This window comes from Gorilla gorilla, chromosome 4 (assembly GCF_029281585.2).
Source record: "Gorilla gorilla gorilla isolate KB3781 chromosome 4, NHGRI_mGorGor1-v2.1_pri, whole genome shotgun sequence".
NCBI classification, from domain to species: Eukaryota; Metazoa; Chordata; class Mammalia; order Primates; family Hominidae; genus Gorilla; species Gorilla gorilla.
Window position 1 is genome coordinate 162538257 of NC_073228.2, and position 15342 is coordinate 162553598.

At 39.9% G+C, this 15342-nt stretch overlaps 1 protein-coding gene across 12 annotated transcripts in view; it reads right to left on the bottom strand.

The window, feature by feature from the left end:
• EBF1 (EBF transcription factor 1) overlaps nucleotides 1–15342 on the bottom strand; it is a 402659-nt gene that overhangs the window by 16096 nt on the left and 371221 nt on the right. For all 12 annotated transcript variants that reach the window (XM_004042913.5, XM_019028343.4, XM_055387312.2 and 9 more), the window contains exons 12-14: nucleotides 2035–2100; nucleotides 888–1065; nucleotides 68–247 (exon numbers count right to left, since the gene is read on the bottom strand). In XM_004042913.5, the coding sequence (XP_004042961.1) occupies nucleotides 68–247; nucleotides 888–1065; nucleotides 2035–2100 (424 nt within the window). The remainder of the gene's footprint in view (nucleotides 1–67; nucleotides 248–887; nucleotides 1066–2034; nucleotides 2101–15342) is intronic.

A 15342-nucleotide genomic window follows, 5' to 3' on the forward strand; every position in this document is an offset into this window, starting at 1 on the left:
CACATGGCATGATGCCAAGTTCTTCTAGCGAAACGTGCAGGAACGCAGGATACGCATCTCTACTTACTGGCATAGGGGGAGTTGGCAGCTGAGCCGTTGAGGAAGGTGGGGGAGCCGCCCAAATTGGACATTGCGGCAGAGCCGTATCCGTTCATGCTCGTGGTGACGGAGTTATAGTTGGTCTGCTGGGGAGTGGTGCTCGGCACGTACCCGTGTGGTGATACGCTGCTTGAGTTGCGGGTGAAACCTGAGGGGTGGGGGCAAAACCGGAGGTGAGGGTGGCATTCAGATGGTGGCAATCCTGGAAGACTCGGGGAAAGGAAGGTCTCTGTTTCTGGCCCCGTCGCCGCAACCCAGAGGGAAGGGATTGGGTGATTCATGTGCGTGGGTTGGTGGTGCTAGCTCTGTGATTAAAATGGGAAGCGAGCAAAAGACACATTTCTTACTTAGGAGATCATAAATACTTAGCAGGGCCGTGAGAAATGGCAATGCTGGGCCTATAAATTATCATTTTAGAGCAGAAATAAATCCCGATCTAAGAGATGTACCCTGGAGTTAACAGGTTCCTATTCCCTGGGCAAGAATGATGTGCTTTGGGCCCTCAAAACTTTAATTCCATCCCTCTCTGTGATCTGTCATTCATGGTTTATGGTGAAAAGTCAAATGTAGAGAGATGGCTAAATGCATGCATCCTTTCTAGCCCTCTATATTAGATTACCCGAATGATAGCTAGGACCAACATTGTACGATAATATCTTATACACACAAACTAAGAATCTCCCTTTTGGGATGAAAATAATTTTTTAATGTAAAAATTGTTCATGACCAATAAATGAGGAGATGGGGTGCTTAAGGTTGGGGAAGGAAGAGAAAAGCAAGCTTCTGACCCTGATTGGTGGCTTGTGATGCCTCGGAGACATTCACGGCCAGTTGTCCACTGAACGAATTCACGCCCATCATCCCTGCGTGGACCGAGGTGTTAGCAAGGGCCGGGAGTTGGTTGTGGTTGCGGGGAACACTGTACAGGGCCTCGGCAATGTCGGCCGCTCTCTTCAGAATGATTTCCTGAAAAGTCAAAGGAATATCCCCTTTAGCTGCCCCCAGTCATATTCCCAATAATACCATTTTTTCAGTGCCAGGTACTGTGCTCAGGGTTTTCAATGGTCAGCTGCATTAACTTCTGTGACCCTCATGACAAACCTGTTATATTAGTCTCACCATCATCATGCCCGTATCCGAAATGGGGAAACTGAGGCTCAGAAAGTCAAAAACCTCACCGAAGTACACTCACCTATTTAAGAACAGAGCTGAGATTCATAAGCCCGTTTGTCTGACTTTGAAAGTCCATTATCTTAACTATACCTTCATACTACCCTACAGTCCATACAGGACAACACCATGGGGTTTTCCATCCTTCCCAATAACATGTAGGAAGTCTGAGGTTACCCAGGGGGAGAGGAAGAGAGGCTGCAATTCACCTCCCCTATTGATGTTAAGGGAAGGCTGTAGATGACTACCTGCATTCCTGAGTATTAATGGGACTGTGTTCCCCAGACATTGACTCAGGCTACATGAAAAAGGAGTGAATGGTTTGTCAGACTCAGTTTCCTAAGCTATGTGAATCTTATACATGGAGTTCTATGAAACAGAAGCAGACAATACTATTCAGGCCTTGTTATACTTTTTGGAGAAAAAATTAAACCTTCTTTCTCTTCCTAAATTTGCTTGAAAACTTGAGAGAAATAAAATAAAGCACCAGTAACTCTCCTCTTCAATTAGGAAGTATGTTCCCACTAAAGATTAGTTTTAAATGGAGTACCTTTTCTCATACAGAAAATGATTCAGTGGAAAGGGCAATAAAAGGTTTACAAAAGAGGATTGAATCATCTTGCAACATGTTATATCTGAATTACTTATACTCTTAACTCATGCACATGGCTTTTATATTGTTTGTGCTTTCTCATTACGATGAGGAATCTGAGATCTTTAATTGCATGTGGCAGTCCACACAGGCTAGAAACCCACAGCGCTCACCTGGTTGTTGTGTGGCATCCCATACAGTGCTTCTACCAGATCCGCAGCCCTTTTGAGTATTACTTCCTGTCAAGAGAAAAGCAGATACAATCCTTTGAGTGAAGGCAGGTTGTCGTTATCTTTTGACATGATCACATTCCAGTCCCTCTGGCCATACTTTGCCAAGGCACTGCTATAAAGGCCGTAGCTTGGGGAACCCCAGAAGGGTGTTAAATCACCAATTTAGCCCTGTTCACATACACACTTAATTGAGTCAAAAGGTGAGCATCATTGGTACTGCGAGATAAAATACATCACTCAATAGTCTGCCATAGGCATGATAAAGCACTCATATGTTTATTGCTGAATACAATTCCTAGGTCATTTACTAGATTACTACAATCGATGTCATTCAGTGCGTGGTATGAATCCCTAAGATGTGTTTATTTTGCACTTAATTGCTTATTCCAGGAACCATGACCTTATCAGACAGGTCATTTTCGAGGGATTTCCAATCAATCTTCAGCTACTAGAAGCATGTAGTATTAAACTTCTTTTGTTTATCTCTCTTGGATGGCAGAGCCATAATATAAGAGGGTGATGTAGGAAACCCACATACTGAGGCAATGCACTGTTTGTCAAAAACTCTTATGAAAGGACTCTACTGTCCTCAGAAGCCCCCTCTGCACCAATTTTCATTACCGGCAGTATCTATTTCTTTAATAGCAATTATTTGCTATTTCAGTATTGTGTGATTTCCCCCATTTGCTCATTCATTCTCATCCTAGATAGATGCTTGGCTACTCATTCCAGTTGAAGAAAAAATATCTCCCTCTTTTTACTTAGGTGGACTTCCATATTTAGCCTGTATGCTTGGTTCTAATAATAGGGAGTACTCTACAAAGTGAGTGTGGTGCTAATATTTTTGGTTCTAACTAAAAGAAATCTCTCTCTTCATTTTTCCCTAATTTTCTTCAGATTCATTTCCACTAGAATGTGAAAAGAAAAGCAAAGTTAAGCTTGATGCATGTAAAAGGTAGGGGCTTGTCAGAGAACCAAATGTAAGGGTGTGGTAGGATCATCAGAGGTTATTTGCATGAAGATATGTTTACCATTTTTGACTGTGGGTAAAGTTTCAAACAGAAGTGTAACTTTAAATATTTTACACAATAGATTTCTACATGGAGGAGCAGTGCTGTTCAATTTTCACAGACTGCAGTCGCTGATCAGAAAATAGGGAGATAATCGCATTCATTTTGCTGTCATCATAGCCTCTTCAAAAATCCTTGAACAACTCTTGAAATGACAAGCTTTTAGATACATATTAGCATTTTTCAATTTTAAATTCTCTATAATATAAGATAAAGTAGTTGTCATACTACAGTAACTACTTATGACATATCTAATGTCCTAAATTCAAAAATAAGATAGTGGGGTTTTCAGTTCTCAATAAACATTTATGCTTGCCTTAAGCTGATAGACCCCCTTTATAAAACAGTTTAGTTATTTTTCATGTAGGGAGTAAAGAACATTATATAATCAAAGGGGTTTGAACCAATACATCTGAAATCATTTCTTTATTTTTTAATGTAAGCTACAAGCTAATTTACCACTTTTTGTTTGCCGTAGTAGTGTCTGACCACAGCAGTTAATAATTTACTATTGTACGGGCACACTAAACCCTATCCCCAGATCAAATTCAGCCTGTGTTGCCTTCACTAAAACCTCTTGGCTTTATCTGGCTCTTAGGAAAGATGAAAACAAAAAACAGGATCAAGTGAGTTTATTTACTAAGATTAGACTTCTCTAGGCCTATGTTCATTTATTTCTCCAAATAAATATTTATGCCAGTGTTGGGGCTTGGCAGGGAAGGTATTTTCCTTTCTTTCCATTTTAGGGGGGAAGAAAGCAAGTCTCCTGTTTGTCAAAAGCATGATGAGGCACAGAAAGAAACTGCACTTGTGAACTTCACTCTTGTAACACTATAATTGAGGACTTAGAGCAGTGTACCTTATTTTAATTAATTTCACAGAAGCAGGGAGGAGGGAAGTTCAAAATTAAACTCCAAGATCTTTGAAGTTTTCATAAGCCTGAAAACATACCATCTATCAGTATATATTATATATCCTTGGTGATAGAGTTTTTCAATGACAAAATCTACTTTTTTTTTCTCCTTATATCGATATCCAGAGCTCTCATCCCCATTTAATCCTTTGAGAATAAAACACGTGGATCTTGTTTCCTAAAGGAGCATCCTTCTTTGATCCATGATGCTGCCTTCTTTGATCCACCATGCTGGGGCATGTTTTCCCATTGAGTACATTGCCATAGGTAGGTCATCAGTACAGCATCACTTCAGTCCAGCAGTCTTGGATTTGAGGAGTGTGAACCTGGATTTCTTGTCTTGAAAGGGACACTCTTAAATAATATCTTACCCATTAAAAAATATCCTTCACTGTAGTGTCAACTTGTAAGGACTTAAGAAAGACTTGGTTGAGCTTTGCCCATGTGATTTGGCTTCTATTAGGTATTTCTGCAAATGGGAAGGAGAAAGGAAATTTCTGGCTCCTCCATGAGTTAGTGCAATGGACCTGCAAAGTGCTTGGATTTCGGTGACCAGAAAATTGCTCTCACCTCCATGTCATTACGCTCCCAGTGAACTAGCCCCCAAGCATGTTTGTGTTGGGGATCTAATATATTGCCTTTCAATCAGAGCTGAGAGCCACTGAACACACAGACAGAACATGACGAGCAGGTCAGGAAAGCAATAAAGATTTTACAGAGCTGTCCAAGGTGCTAAATTTACTCAATAATGGGTTTGGCACCATAGTGTTAACCTCTCATTTACTACCAGTTTGAGGGACTAAATTGAAGTAGCTGACTTCATTTACCTTGAAATGTATATTTTATGACATTATGTAAGTAGATTGAAAGGGCACTGCAGTTTTAACAATTTAAAGGCTAAAGCATGTTTAAGATGAAACTTGAATATTTATTGTATATTGCACTTAAAGTATATAGAATGTTAAAATGTATTGATTAAATTTGTAAAAGGCATTATAAAAATGACAGGTAGTATAAAAGATGTATGCCTTTTAAAATCAAATTGATAGTGTATGCCATCTCTTCTGTGGTCACAAGTGTAATTTTTTTGCAGTTTTATATGGTAATTTGAAAAATCTGTAATTTCACATTAGGAAATGATTGAGCCTTGGATGTTAAAAAAAGAAATTTCCCATAAGGGGAAGAGCTGGATGTTTCATATAATCTTTTGTCTCTAAAATTGTTCTTAAATTCTTATTTTTTTGTGGCGTTAGGCAGGAGCACAGTCTAAGGATCTTTCATTTTAATATGCAATTTTAATATTTCTGAAAAGAAAGAGCACTTGACTAGTACTAATATCTAATGTTTCAAGGCATTTATTTGTCAGGGGAGATTTTCTCTTCTTTTCATAATGTTTAAAATGTCTCCCTGCTTGCAATTTCAAACATAAGAGTGGATATTAAACAATTCAAAGATAATTAATCCTATCCTTGGATTTTTTTTTTAAATCCCTTTTGGGAATTAAAAAGACAAATACTAGTATCCTAAATATTGAAAAGCCCCAGAGTCTCCTTGTAGAGGTAATGTTTGTTCTCCAATCTACATTCTGAGTCAGACAATTTTTCTGCTCATGGCCTTGGATTTCTTCTCTCTTAAAGATACAAAAAAGCTTTACTCCTTAAAAACGACAACTACTTTTCACTGATTGATTTCATCTCACTATCAAAACGTGGCTTCACCTGTCTTGCTATGACCATAGGTTGATGGTTATGTGAGTGGGGTTCTATGGAGAAAAATGTGGATGCATTATTCTTACTCTATTTAGAGTCTACAGAAATGTTAGGGAGACCGAAGGAGGAATGGGGTTCCAACAAACAGTTCAAATGTAGCTGGCATGGGTTTTACTTATATTTTGGAAGCTTTATAATAAAAATGCTGAATGGGCTACAAATATAAAGGGAAGATTCAGCTTTACTTTCTACTTTGCAACCCAATTAGCAAATATTGTTTGAGCTTCTTGTTGCCCTTGTCTGTCATCATATGTGGATCTTATTCTCCAGCAACTTTCAGGGCACATTATCTTCCCAGCATCGACCTACAAAGTTTGATGAGAGTCACAAAAGATTGTCGCCATCATTTGGTCCTACCATCTTTGTCCAGTCATCTCTCCCTATGTATTTGAAGAACTGCTCTCTATGCTTGTCCTCCCCAGCCTAGAAGTAAAACATGTGGCTCCTTTCTATCTCCATACCTTCACTCCTTTTGCCTTCCCCTTTTTTTGGAGGGAATGCTGGCTTCAATCTGTGCCCATTGACAATGCCTCTCTCCATCCTCTGAAGCCTCGTACTGAAGGGGATCGTGATGGTATGGTAATGAAGGAGATCACTCTCATTTATTGAAAGTGGAGCAAGAACTCATTCAACCTTCATAGAAAGCCTCTTAAGGTATTCTTTCTATTACTATCTGGCAGATGAGGAAACTGACACTCAGAGAGGTCAGCTAACTTTCCCAGAGTTTCCACCGCTGACTAGTGGCTGAGCATGGATTCAACCCCAGGCCTGTTAGACATCAGAGCCTGGCTCTTGAAAATCACACTGTTCTATCAGAAATAATTCCACCTTCACTGATACCCCAGCTCCTAATATCTCTATTTCCTCTGAAAAAGAGTGCTGACCATCTGTGTCACCCAGCACAGCACAGAAGTACATACTGAGAGGTCATTCTGCTCTGATCTGAAGTGTGTTAGTCGTCATTCTCCATAGCTAGACTGCAGACTTTTTGAGGCCAGTGATAGGTTCTTAATCTCCTTATCTAAGCTCCTACCATAATGTTTAGCAAACCACAAGTCTTGAGAAATTCATGTTGATGTGTTATTCTAAGATACAGTTACTGATTTTTAAAAGTACACACTTAATTTGTATGATGAAATGACAAAGTCATATTTGGCACGGTTTATAAAAGTAGAAGACTTAAATTTGGTGTTCCATTTAGCTACAGACTCTTAAATCCAATATATAAATTCCCAAAGGTCAAGTTTTGATCACTGTGAGTTTTTTTTATGTCACTTTTTTATGAATTTGCTCTTTCATTCCTGCTGGCTTGGACTTACATTTTAATTTTGTGATTAATACAATGAATCATGTCTAGTACAGACATTATCTCAAGTTATAGGCTGCTAGCAACATGAGGTTGGTCCTTATGGTCCTCAGCCTTTTATTAGCTGTACTCTTAGGCCCTTGGAAATAGTTAGGTATTTGCACATTCATAGAAAGACACATTGGGAACCAGGCATATCATGACAAATATGCAGACATAGTTAACTCATCTTCTATTTTATGAGTTAAAAATCTTAGGATTATTCACCATCTGTGGGAGTCCTTCTCTTCAGCCTTTGACCTGAAATCTATAGCTAATAAGCTCAAGCTCACTGGCCACATCTAGCCTCCTAGAGTGAAGGGAAAGGTTGTCTAACTGGCCAATACTGGGCCCATTTATAAACCCAGTTCAATGTTTTGGGCAACTCAACCCCAGATGAGCAGGGAAGATAGTCTGAACTTTCTTTTGTTTATAGCACATATAGGCTGATGATCATAAAGCTGATAGATACCCATACACGAACACAACATTAATTTTCATGTTTCAGCATTAGATTTTGAGACTCTGGGAACTCCGCCCATAAAATTAAAGCCCAGGGATGCTTCAGTAATTTCAGAGGATAATCTGTGCTTGGCTTTATGCTTACCCAAATAGGAAATGTTTTCAGGAATGTAGATTGAAACAGAAAAAAAAAAAACTACAAGCATCCATAATCAAAGTCAAGTTGAGTTGGGTGATTTCTGAGAAAGAAGCACAATACTTCCCTGTCACTGCACATTTCCCTGATACCCATTTATCACCAATCTACTTTGCTTTATCAGGGGATTCAAAATATAGTGGCCAAATATCAGCAACACACAATGAAGTGAAATGAGAAAATCACTCTTGATGTAGAGATGATAAGCACCTATCAATGAAATCAGCATGGATTTCACTGCCTTCCTTCTTATAGGGTTTACTGCAGGACCCAGATTTTGATGTGTGCATTCAGCTCCTAGACTTTAAGTCCTGGATCTTTCCCCACTGACTTCTGAAAGCCTGGGTGACATTACTGATTGGAAAGGCCGAATGCTGAGAAATTGATTGGAAGTTTCTTGCAGCCCATTTCCTGCAGAGCTGGATGTACAATGCAATAAATACTAGTTGTCCTGAGATGTATTTCTTTGGAGGGTAGTTTTATATCCCAACTCCCTTTGTGTTTATTCAGCCAAATGGAAAATTCCACAATGGTAGACTTTGCATTCTAAAAAATCAGTATAATGAGGGCAGTGAGGGAAAGAGTAAAACAAACCAAAATAACACTTGGGCACCATTTAGTTTCCCATCCTCTGAGACATTCCTCAAATTTTTCATTTTTCTTGTAATATAAACTTCTTGAAATAGAGCTTAGTGCAGATCATTAGAAGCCTTTAGTGTCACACTTTAAACACTCTTTACTTAGAAGCCCTATGACTGAGAAGAGTCACTTACATTTAGCATGGATATAATTAAACATGTTTCTGTTGAAAGGGGCATTCTCATTAGAGCTAAGGACCACTTTAGAGTAAATTGAAATGGAAAGGAGGAACATAAATGAGGTATAGGTAGCAAGTAGTTATTTGCAGGGAGGCATAAAATGCCAAATGTATAACAATTATATTTTACAACCCCGCATTCTAAAGACTTCATAGTATTTTAGTATATAAGAAGATTCAGCTGAAGCTTCAACTGCCCTACAGAACATTCTAGCTAGCGCATACTTTTTGCCCAGAGTCTTTTTAAAAACTGAAATTCAAACCACAGTAAAAATCTCTATAGACATTTCCAGAACAAAGGAATTAAATATTTTGAAAGAGTCTACTGCTATTAATACCAAAGGCCAAGGCACCAAAAACATTCTAGTCTAGAGAAAATGCAGCAGGAGGACCTCTTCTGAACCTCCTCTGATTTTAAAGTTGATTTTATGTTCAGATTAGATGACAGCCCTCTTACTTCTCAAACATATTATTATGAACCAGCATGCGGCGTGGTTGGAGGTAAACCAGAAAGCCTTGCCTTTGTTAAAAACATGGTATAGGAGACTCTGAATCATATGAAATTAAACTAGGTTGTAAGCTAACGCGGCTATATCAACGTAAGACATACTAACTTACGTGATTGACTTTTACAATGGAAAGAAAGGCTGTTTTCAAGCAACTGTTATTGCCTCAATGGAAAAAAAAAATCAATGAAAGTGAAATGAACAAGAGATTTTGTCTGAGTTGCAGTTAATACCACTGAGGAGCTATGGATATTAAAAGGTCAACAAATAAATTAGCCAGAGTGTTATGAAATGAATGATTTGGCTCATAATTTTATTGAGTGAAAATTGTTCGCTGCCTATTAGACCAGGTAATTTTTATCTGGTGCCTCAATTACTGTCCCGTAAGCAATAATATAGTTGTAAGAGCTGTTGGTTCGATCGCGTGACCTCTGAGAAGCTGGCTGGGACAGCTGACTTTACTATGATGGATAATTAAGCTTGGGCTCCATGAGGTGCCAAGCTTCCCTTTCCTGCAAGGGGATCTCATAAAAGAAACATTACAGCTTGATTCATTTTACCAAAATATTCGACTTTTCAAGTGTCAGCAGTTAAGTATAAATTGTGAAACCAGGTATTTCTGAGAAGAGTTATGACAATGGCTTTCCCCTCCCTTTTTTTTTTTTATTTCGTCTCCTGGCATTTTCTTCTAAATGGTGTCATGGTAATTGGTGAATGGGAGCCTGGGGTGCTTCCCGCCACAGATACAGTGAAAAATGGTGTCTGCACCCTTGTTGACTATGACCTGCTTGGAGGTACAGAGCTGAACTTGGTAACCTCTGGCGGGATCTTCTTATTCCAATTCATTGTACTGGTTTAAGACCAACACTGTGGGTTAGGTCCTGCTGAGTGCCTTGGAAATCGACTTTCTGATCAGGATAAAAGTCTCTGCTTAAAGAGAAAGCTCTGGACACAGATGCCTTTTTCAGGGGTAGGTTGTAAAGTCAGCACATGAAACAAAAACGGCCTAGAGTCAAAATTACCCTTGAAAATCTTTTAAGTCACCTTTAAGTCGCCAAGGCCTGGGCTTTTAGAAAACACAAAAAGCCAAAAATTAACTACTTCTGTTTCTCTTTGTCTTTTGGCTGTGGCTTCTTTCCCTCAGCCAAGGCTGAATAAATACCGAGCTTAAAAGTAGAGGGACTGCTCAGTAAACAAAGAGATGTATTTGTCATGTACACATACATGGATGTGTTTGCATGTTTGGTGTGTGTGTATACAAATGCACGCGCATATTTATATTTTTGGATGTATACTATAGGGAAACTTGAGTGACACGTTCCCATACTATACTTTATAGATACATAAGGGAGGCAAAAATATAATTTGCTTTTGCTTCTTCAACTGTTGAGCATGAACATCATCGGTTATTATATGTATCTCCAGACAAACGATATCTGTAAATGATAATTCTCAAGCCTTTACAGATGGTCCTGAGTATAACTGCAATTAAAATCCACTGCTTCAAGACTGTTGGGGCTTGGTACTTATTACTCTAATGCTCCACTGAAGTGTTACTCAGGGCTGAAAATAGTGAGCAAGACTTAAGACCTCCGAGCATCTCCGTTCCTAAGGGCTTCAGTCTTTAAGGGGAGGATGTTGGGTGGCTGGAGGTAGAAATGAGTTCGCCTCTTGGTTCTCCTGACACCTACCCTTGAACTAATGAGTAATTATGTTCAATGCCCCTGTATGCAGGGTATGATATGAAGTAAGTTACCCTTAATCCTCCCCATCAAGAACTCAGTGCTAAAAAGGAACTCGAAAGAGTTCCAGCACTGAGCTATTGGATAACGGTTACTGCAAGTCCCTCCCACAATGACTCTGCAGCTAAAGAGGGAAAGCATGGTACCCAGGGTTTGTCCGCATTTACATGTGAATTCTTCCTGCCGCTTCCACCTAGCTCAGCCCTTTGTGAGCTAACCTCAGGCATAGGCCACCACTTGCCTCCTTCCCTAACTAGGCTGGAAGGGTTTTAAGACTGATTTTGTAAATTGGCTTTTTTTCTTAAAATCTCTTAATTCTGGGAGGCACTGCTTAGGGGATATAGGCTCTGGATCTGGAGTCCAATAGACTTGGCTCAAATCCATGTTCTGCGATGTATTAGCAGCATAAACACATGCCTCTGTGTCCTCATCTGTAAAACAGAGTTAATACCAACACCTGGTTTAGTAGATTATATTTAGTTAGTGCTTATCAGGCAATAACCAGCAATATTATTAATAATCCCCATTTATTTTCCAAGGAACTCTGGCAAAATATATGCATTCTTACAGTCACTGTGTATTGCGTGCCTTGAGTGCTATGTTTGAGATATAATCCTGTTTTCAAAACTCTATAAAAGACTCTAAATGGACTACTGGTTAGGAAGTATGGGAAGTTAGGAAACCTCCACTTACTAGCTGCATAAGCTTGAGAAGGTTACTTGTCCGGTATAAACCTCAGTTTCCTCATCTCTAAAATGGGAAGGAAACAGTAATGACAAGCAGAAGAATCTGCCGCAAAATAAGTCAGCTAAAGATAAATAACTTAAAGAGGTGAGAATTACAACTTTCATGGGGGTCATCGGCCTTTTTAGTGAAGCTACAACTTCTTTCCCCAGATAAATTACATGTGCAGGCATTTGTGTGTGCATGTTCATAACGCACACATGCACGCACACACACACAGGAATTCTAAATGCAATTTCAGGGGTACACAGATCCAGGCTAAACTCCCTGGATAAAAAGAAATATAAGTAGTAGTGGATACCAAGCCCCTAGACTGAGCATATTATCAAATGGGGAAATGGAATCTGCCTGTAAGTTTTCTGGTAGATACAGGAGAGTGGGGGAAATGGACAGCATTCCATAGCTTGTGTTTTTGACAAGAGAATGCAGAGACAAAATGTTTCCTGGAATCAAACTCAGGCATGTTTTTTCTAAGAGCTGAATATACCATAAGATTTGCCATTTGTTTCTGTGTTTTCGTCTGAGGAGGGTCACTTTCATTTCAGGATATAATGTTAATTGAGTTTCCTCAAATTAAAAAAGTAAATACACGAGAAAGAGAAAGAGAGATAGTGAGAGTGAGAGAGAGGCTAGTGTCAGTGTGGAAGATGAAGATGTTAAGTCGTTCTTCATCCTTTGCTGAAACCCTTAGTCATCTCCCTTTCTGCTAGGAGGCAATGTGGTTATGCAAAGATTTCTTATTTGTATTTTCACTGATGCAACTGCAGGTTTTGAATTACTGATAGTCTTTGCATAAAGACTAAAACAATAAAAGCATAATTAGAATACATTGTATACAGCCAACTCTAGTTTTATTTTGCCCCAGCTCTGTATTTATGATAAATCACTAAACATGAACGCTCTTTAGGGAGGGTGATTTTAGGTCTCGTCTCTCCACTGAAAACACAGTGCCTGTGACTGGAGTCTGAATTTCAATTTTGCAAGTGTACAGTTGAAGTGAATAATATTTGGCACAATGCAGTGCACAACTGAGCCACTAAATGGCTGATTTACTAAATTATTATTAGATGAGCCCTTGCTGTTCCAAATGAAAGTGCAGTCACTGTCTTCCTTCATGGTGTGTTCAAATTGTTCTGTGTTTAAATATTCAGCATGAGGCTAATGTGAACTGATGAACTGAGACTATAAACATTCACTTTCAATATAGATAGAGCGACAGAGATGCAACATATCATGTGGCCCGCAGAGGTGAAAATGATTTATATTTAAGGATGTTGCTGCCTACTTCCATTACTTTAAGGTACTCTTAATTAGCCTGGTGTTTGAAATGGCTAATTCACATGTACAGGGAGAGCCGCTTCATAGAGACTGAGATTTTCGAATGCCAGTGAAGGAGAAGCTACCGTGAGGATTTGCTACCTCTGTATTTCCAAGGAAGCCTTGAGTTCCTTCACGGCAGGCTGGCCACACAGCACCACCAGAGTAGCATGTCTGCCAGAGATACTATGGCGCTTGACATTCAATGTGCTTTTGGAGACCCACCAAAAGGGTCCACAACCCCTCCTTTCCACCATCCACCCCACTGGTGTTCACCTCCCTTATAATCCCAACCTACTGCACAGCCAGCCACACTGGTACTTCAATCCCCATGTCACTGACTTCTTTACTGACACCTGCTGGAATGAACAACAACTTTTTGCTCCTTGGACAAATAGAACCCTCCTCTCTCTTCCCCTTTGAGGGCAGTTACAGGCAAGCACTTAAAATACTGTGATCACTTACAGTAGATTAGAATTTTTTATTGGTGCTGTGTTGCCATAACAACATGAAGACAGCAGATGACTTAAGCTAAGCTTGCAAAGCAAAAGGCTGCTCATCTGGCAGTTAAAATGAATACAGTTCATTTCACAAGTTTCCCATATGGACTCTTAGTGTATGGTAATGAGGAGACCATATGGTGAGAGAAAATGCACTGAGAACAATTGGGTTCCACTAGCTGAGTGGGAAGTTGGGAGAGAAAACCCGGGTGAGAGATTCCGGTGTGCTCTCTGGGTTCAAGGTTTGGCGGAGGTTTGTTTGGGATGGTTGTTTTCCATAGGGGTTTCACGTTTCTTAATCCGTTCCTTAATATGTCGGCTGTGTGAAATGACAAACGTCTTGCAAAATCATTCATCACAAACTGTCAGCAGTGTTTGCAAATCTGACTTGCAAGATCTTTTAAATGTGTTGTTCTTAAAAGGCAACAGTACTAAGTTTTTAGACAAAGTGCAGGAAAATTTAAGCACTTCTGACAAGCAGAAACATTAACAGTAATCATTTTAAAAACACTCGCATCTTTTGCCTGCATGTTTAGCTGTAAATAATACTCGAATGTATAAAAGCTTTAAAGTAAAAATGTAATAAATACTTTTTTATGTTTCATAAAGGATAAAAAAATGCTTTGAGCCATGTCTACGTGTTATCTATACCTACCAACATAGAGATGGATAGCTCCCATTCTCCTTACTACTAACCAGATTGGGGACCTAGGAGGACAGCTTGAAAAAGGCTCTGAAGTCAATTCTGTACTATACATGCTTCATAAAAGATGAATATAAATGCATTAGTTAGACACGGTGAGCTAAATTAGAAGGTCAGGCAGGGCTGGGAGGGCTGAAAAATCACACAACCAATGAGTGTAATTACTCTTTTTTAAGTCTATTAAGTGGTGTTGTTCTATCAAGGCTCAGGGGTATAGGACATGAAGAACAAGATAAAGTAATGTGTATTTATTACTCCCACTGGATCAATTTACCAGATATTTTCAGCTCCATAAAGCAAAATACACAAATGCAGCCTTTGTTACTTTTCCCAAACTGCTTCATTTTCTCTAAAAGAGGGGCTGGCTCTTGGAGAAAAGACATTGGCCCTGAGAAGGTCCCCAGGCCAAGCCTTCTCAGTAGGGAAATGAGAGAAAGCTGGTGAGAATCTACATAAGGATGGGGGCCAGGTGTCAGGTGTCTGCAGAGGAGACACCTCAAGGCAGGAGAAGTGGGAACTCAACATAGTGAAGGCAGTGAGGCTACCGACCCTGAGGGCCTGAGTTTGAATGGTAGTTTTCCCGCGTGCTAGCTGTGATGTCGTAGCAAGTCACTCAGACCTCTGGGGACTCTAACTTCTCATCTGTAAAATGGGGAACACCCACAGCGCAGGGATTAGTGGCCCCCATTTACTGGAGTCTCGCTAGATGCCAGGGATGCCTCTTGGCATAAATTATCTCATTAACACCTGACAACAATGCCGTGAGGCAGCTGCTTTACAGAGGAGAAACCTGAAGCATGGGAGGTTGAGTCATGTGTACCACATAGGGGATAATGTTTCCAAAACGCACATCCTTCTGACTTGAGAGCCCACTCTCTTGGCCTCTATGATCTTCGAAAACCTTAATAATGCAGTGCTGGGCTCACAGTAGGCATGAAGTAAACATTCCTTGCTTCCTAGGATTCACAGCTGACATGCCTGACGCCAGCTAAGCTCAGGGCGCACTCTCACTCACTGCCTTAGGGCTAAGGCTCACTGACCACTCACGAAGGCAACTAACAAACTGCAAGGGGGCGGAGACATTTCTGACCTTGAACACAGAGAGCGCTCCTTGCCCAATGTGTCTGGATTGCATCACTGCGGCCATCAGCATCTCAGAATTTC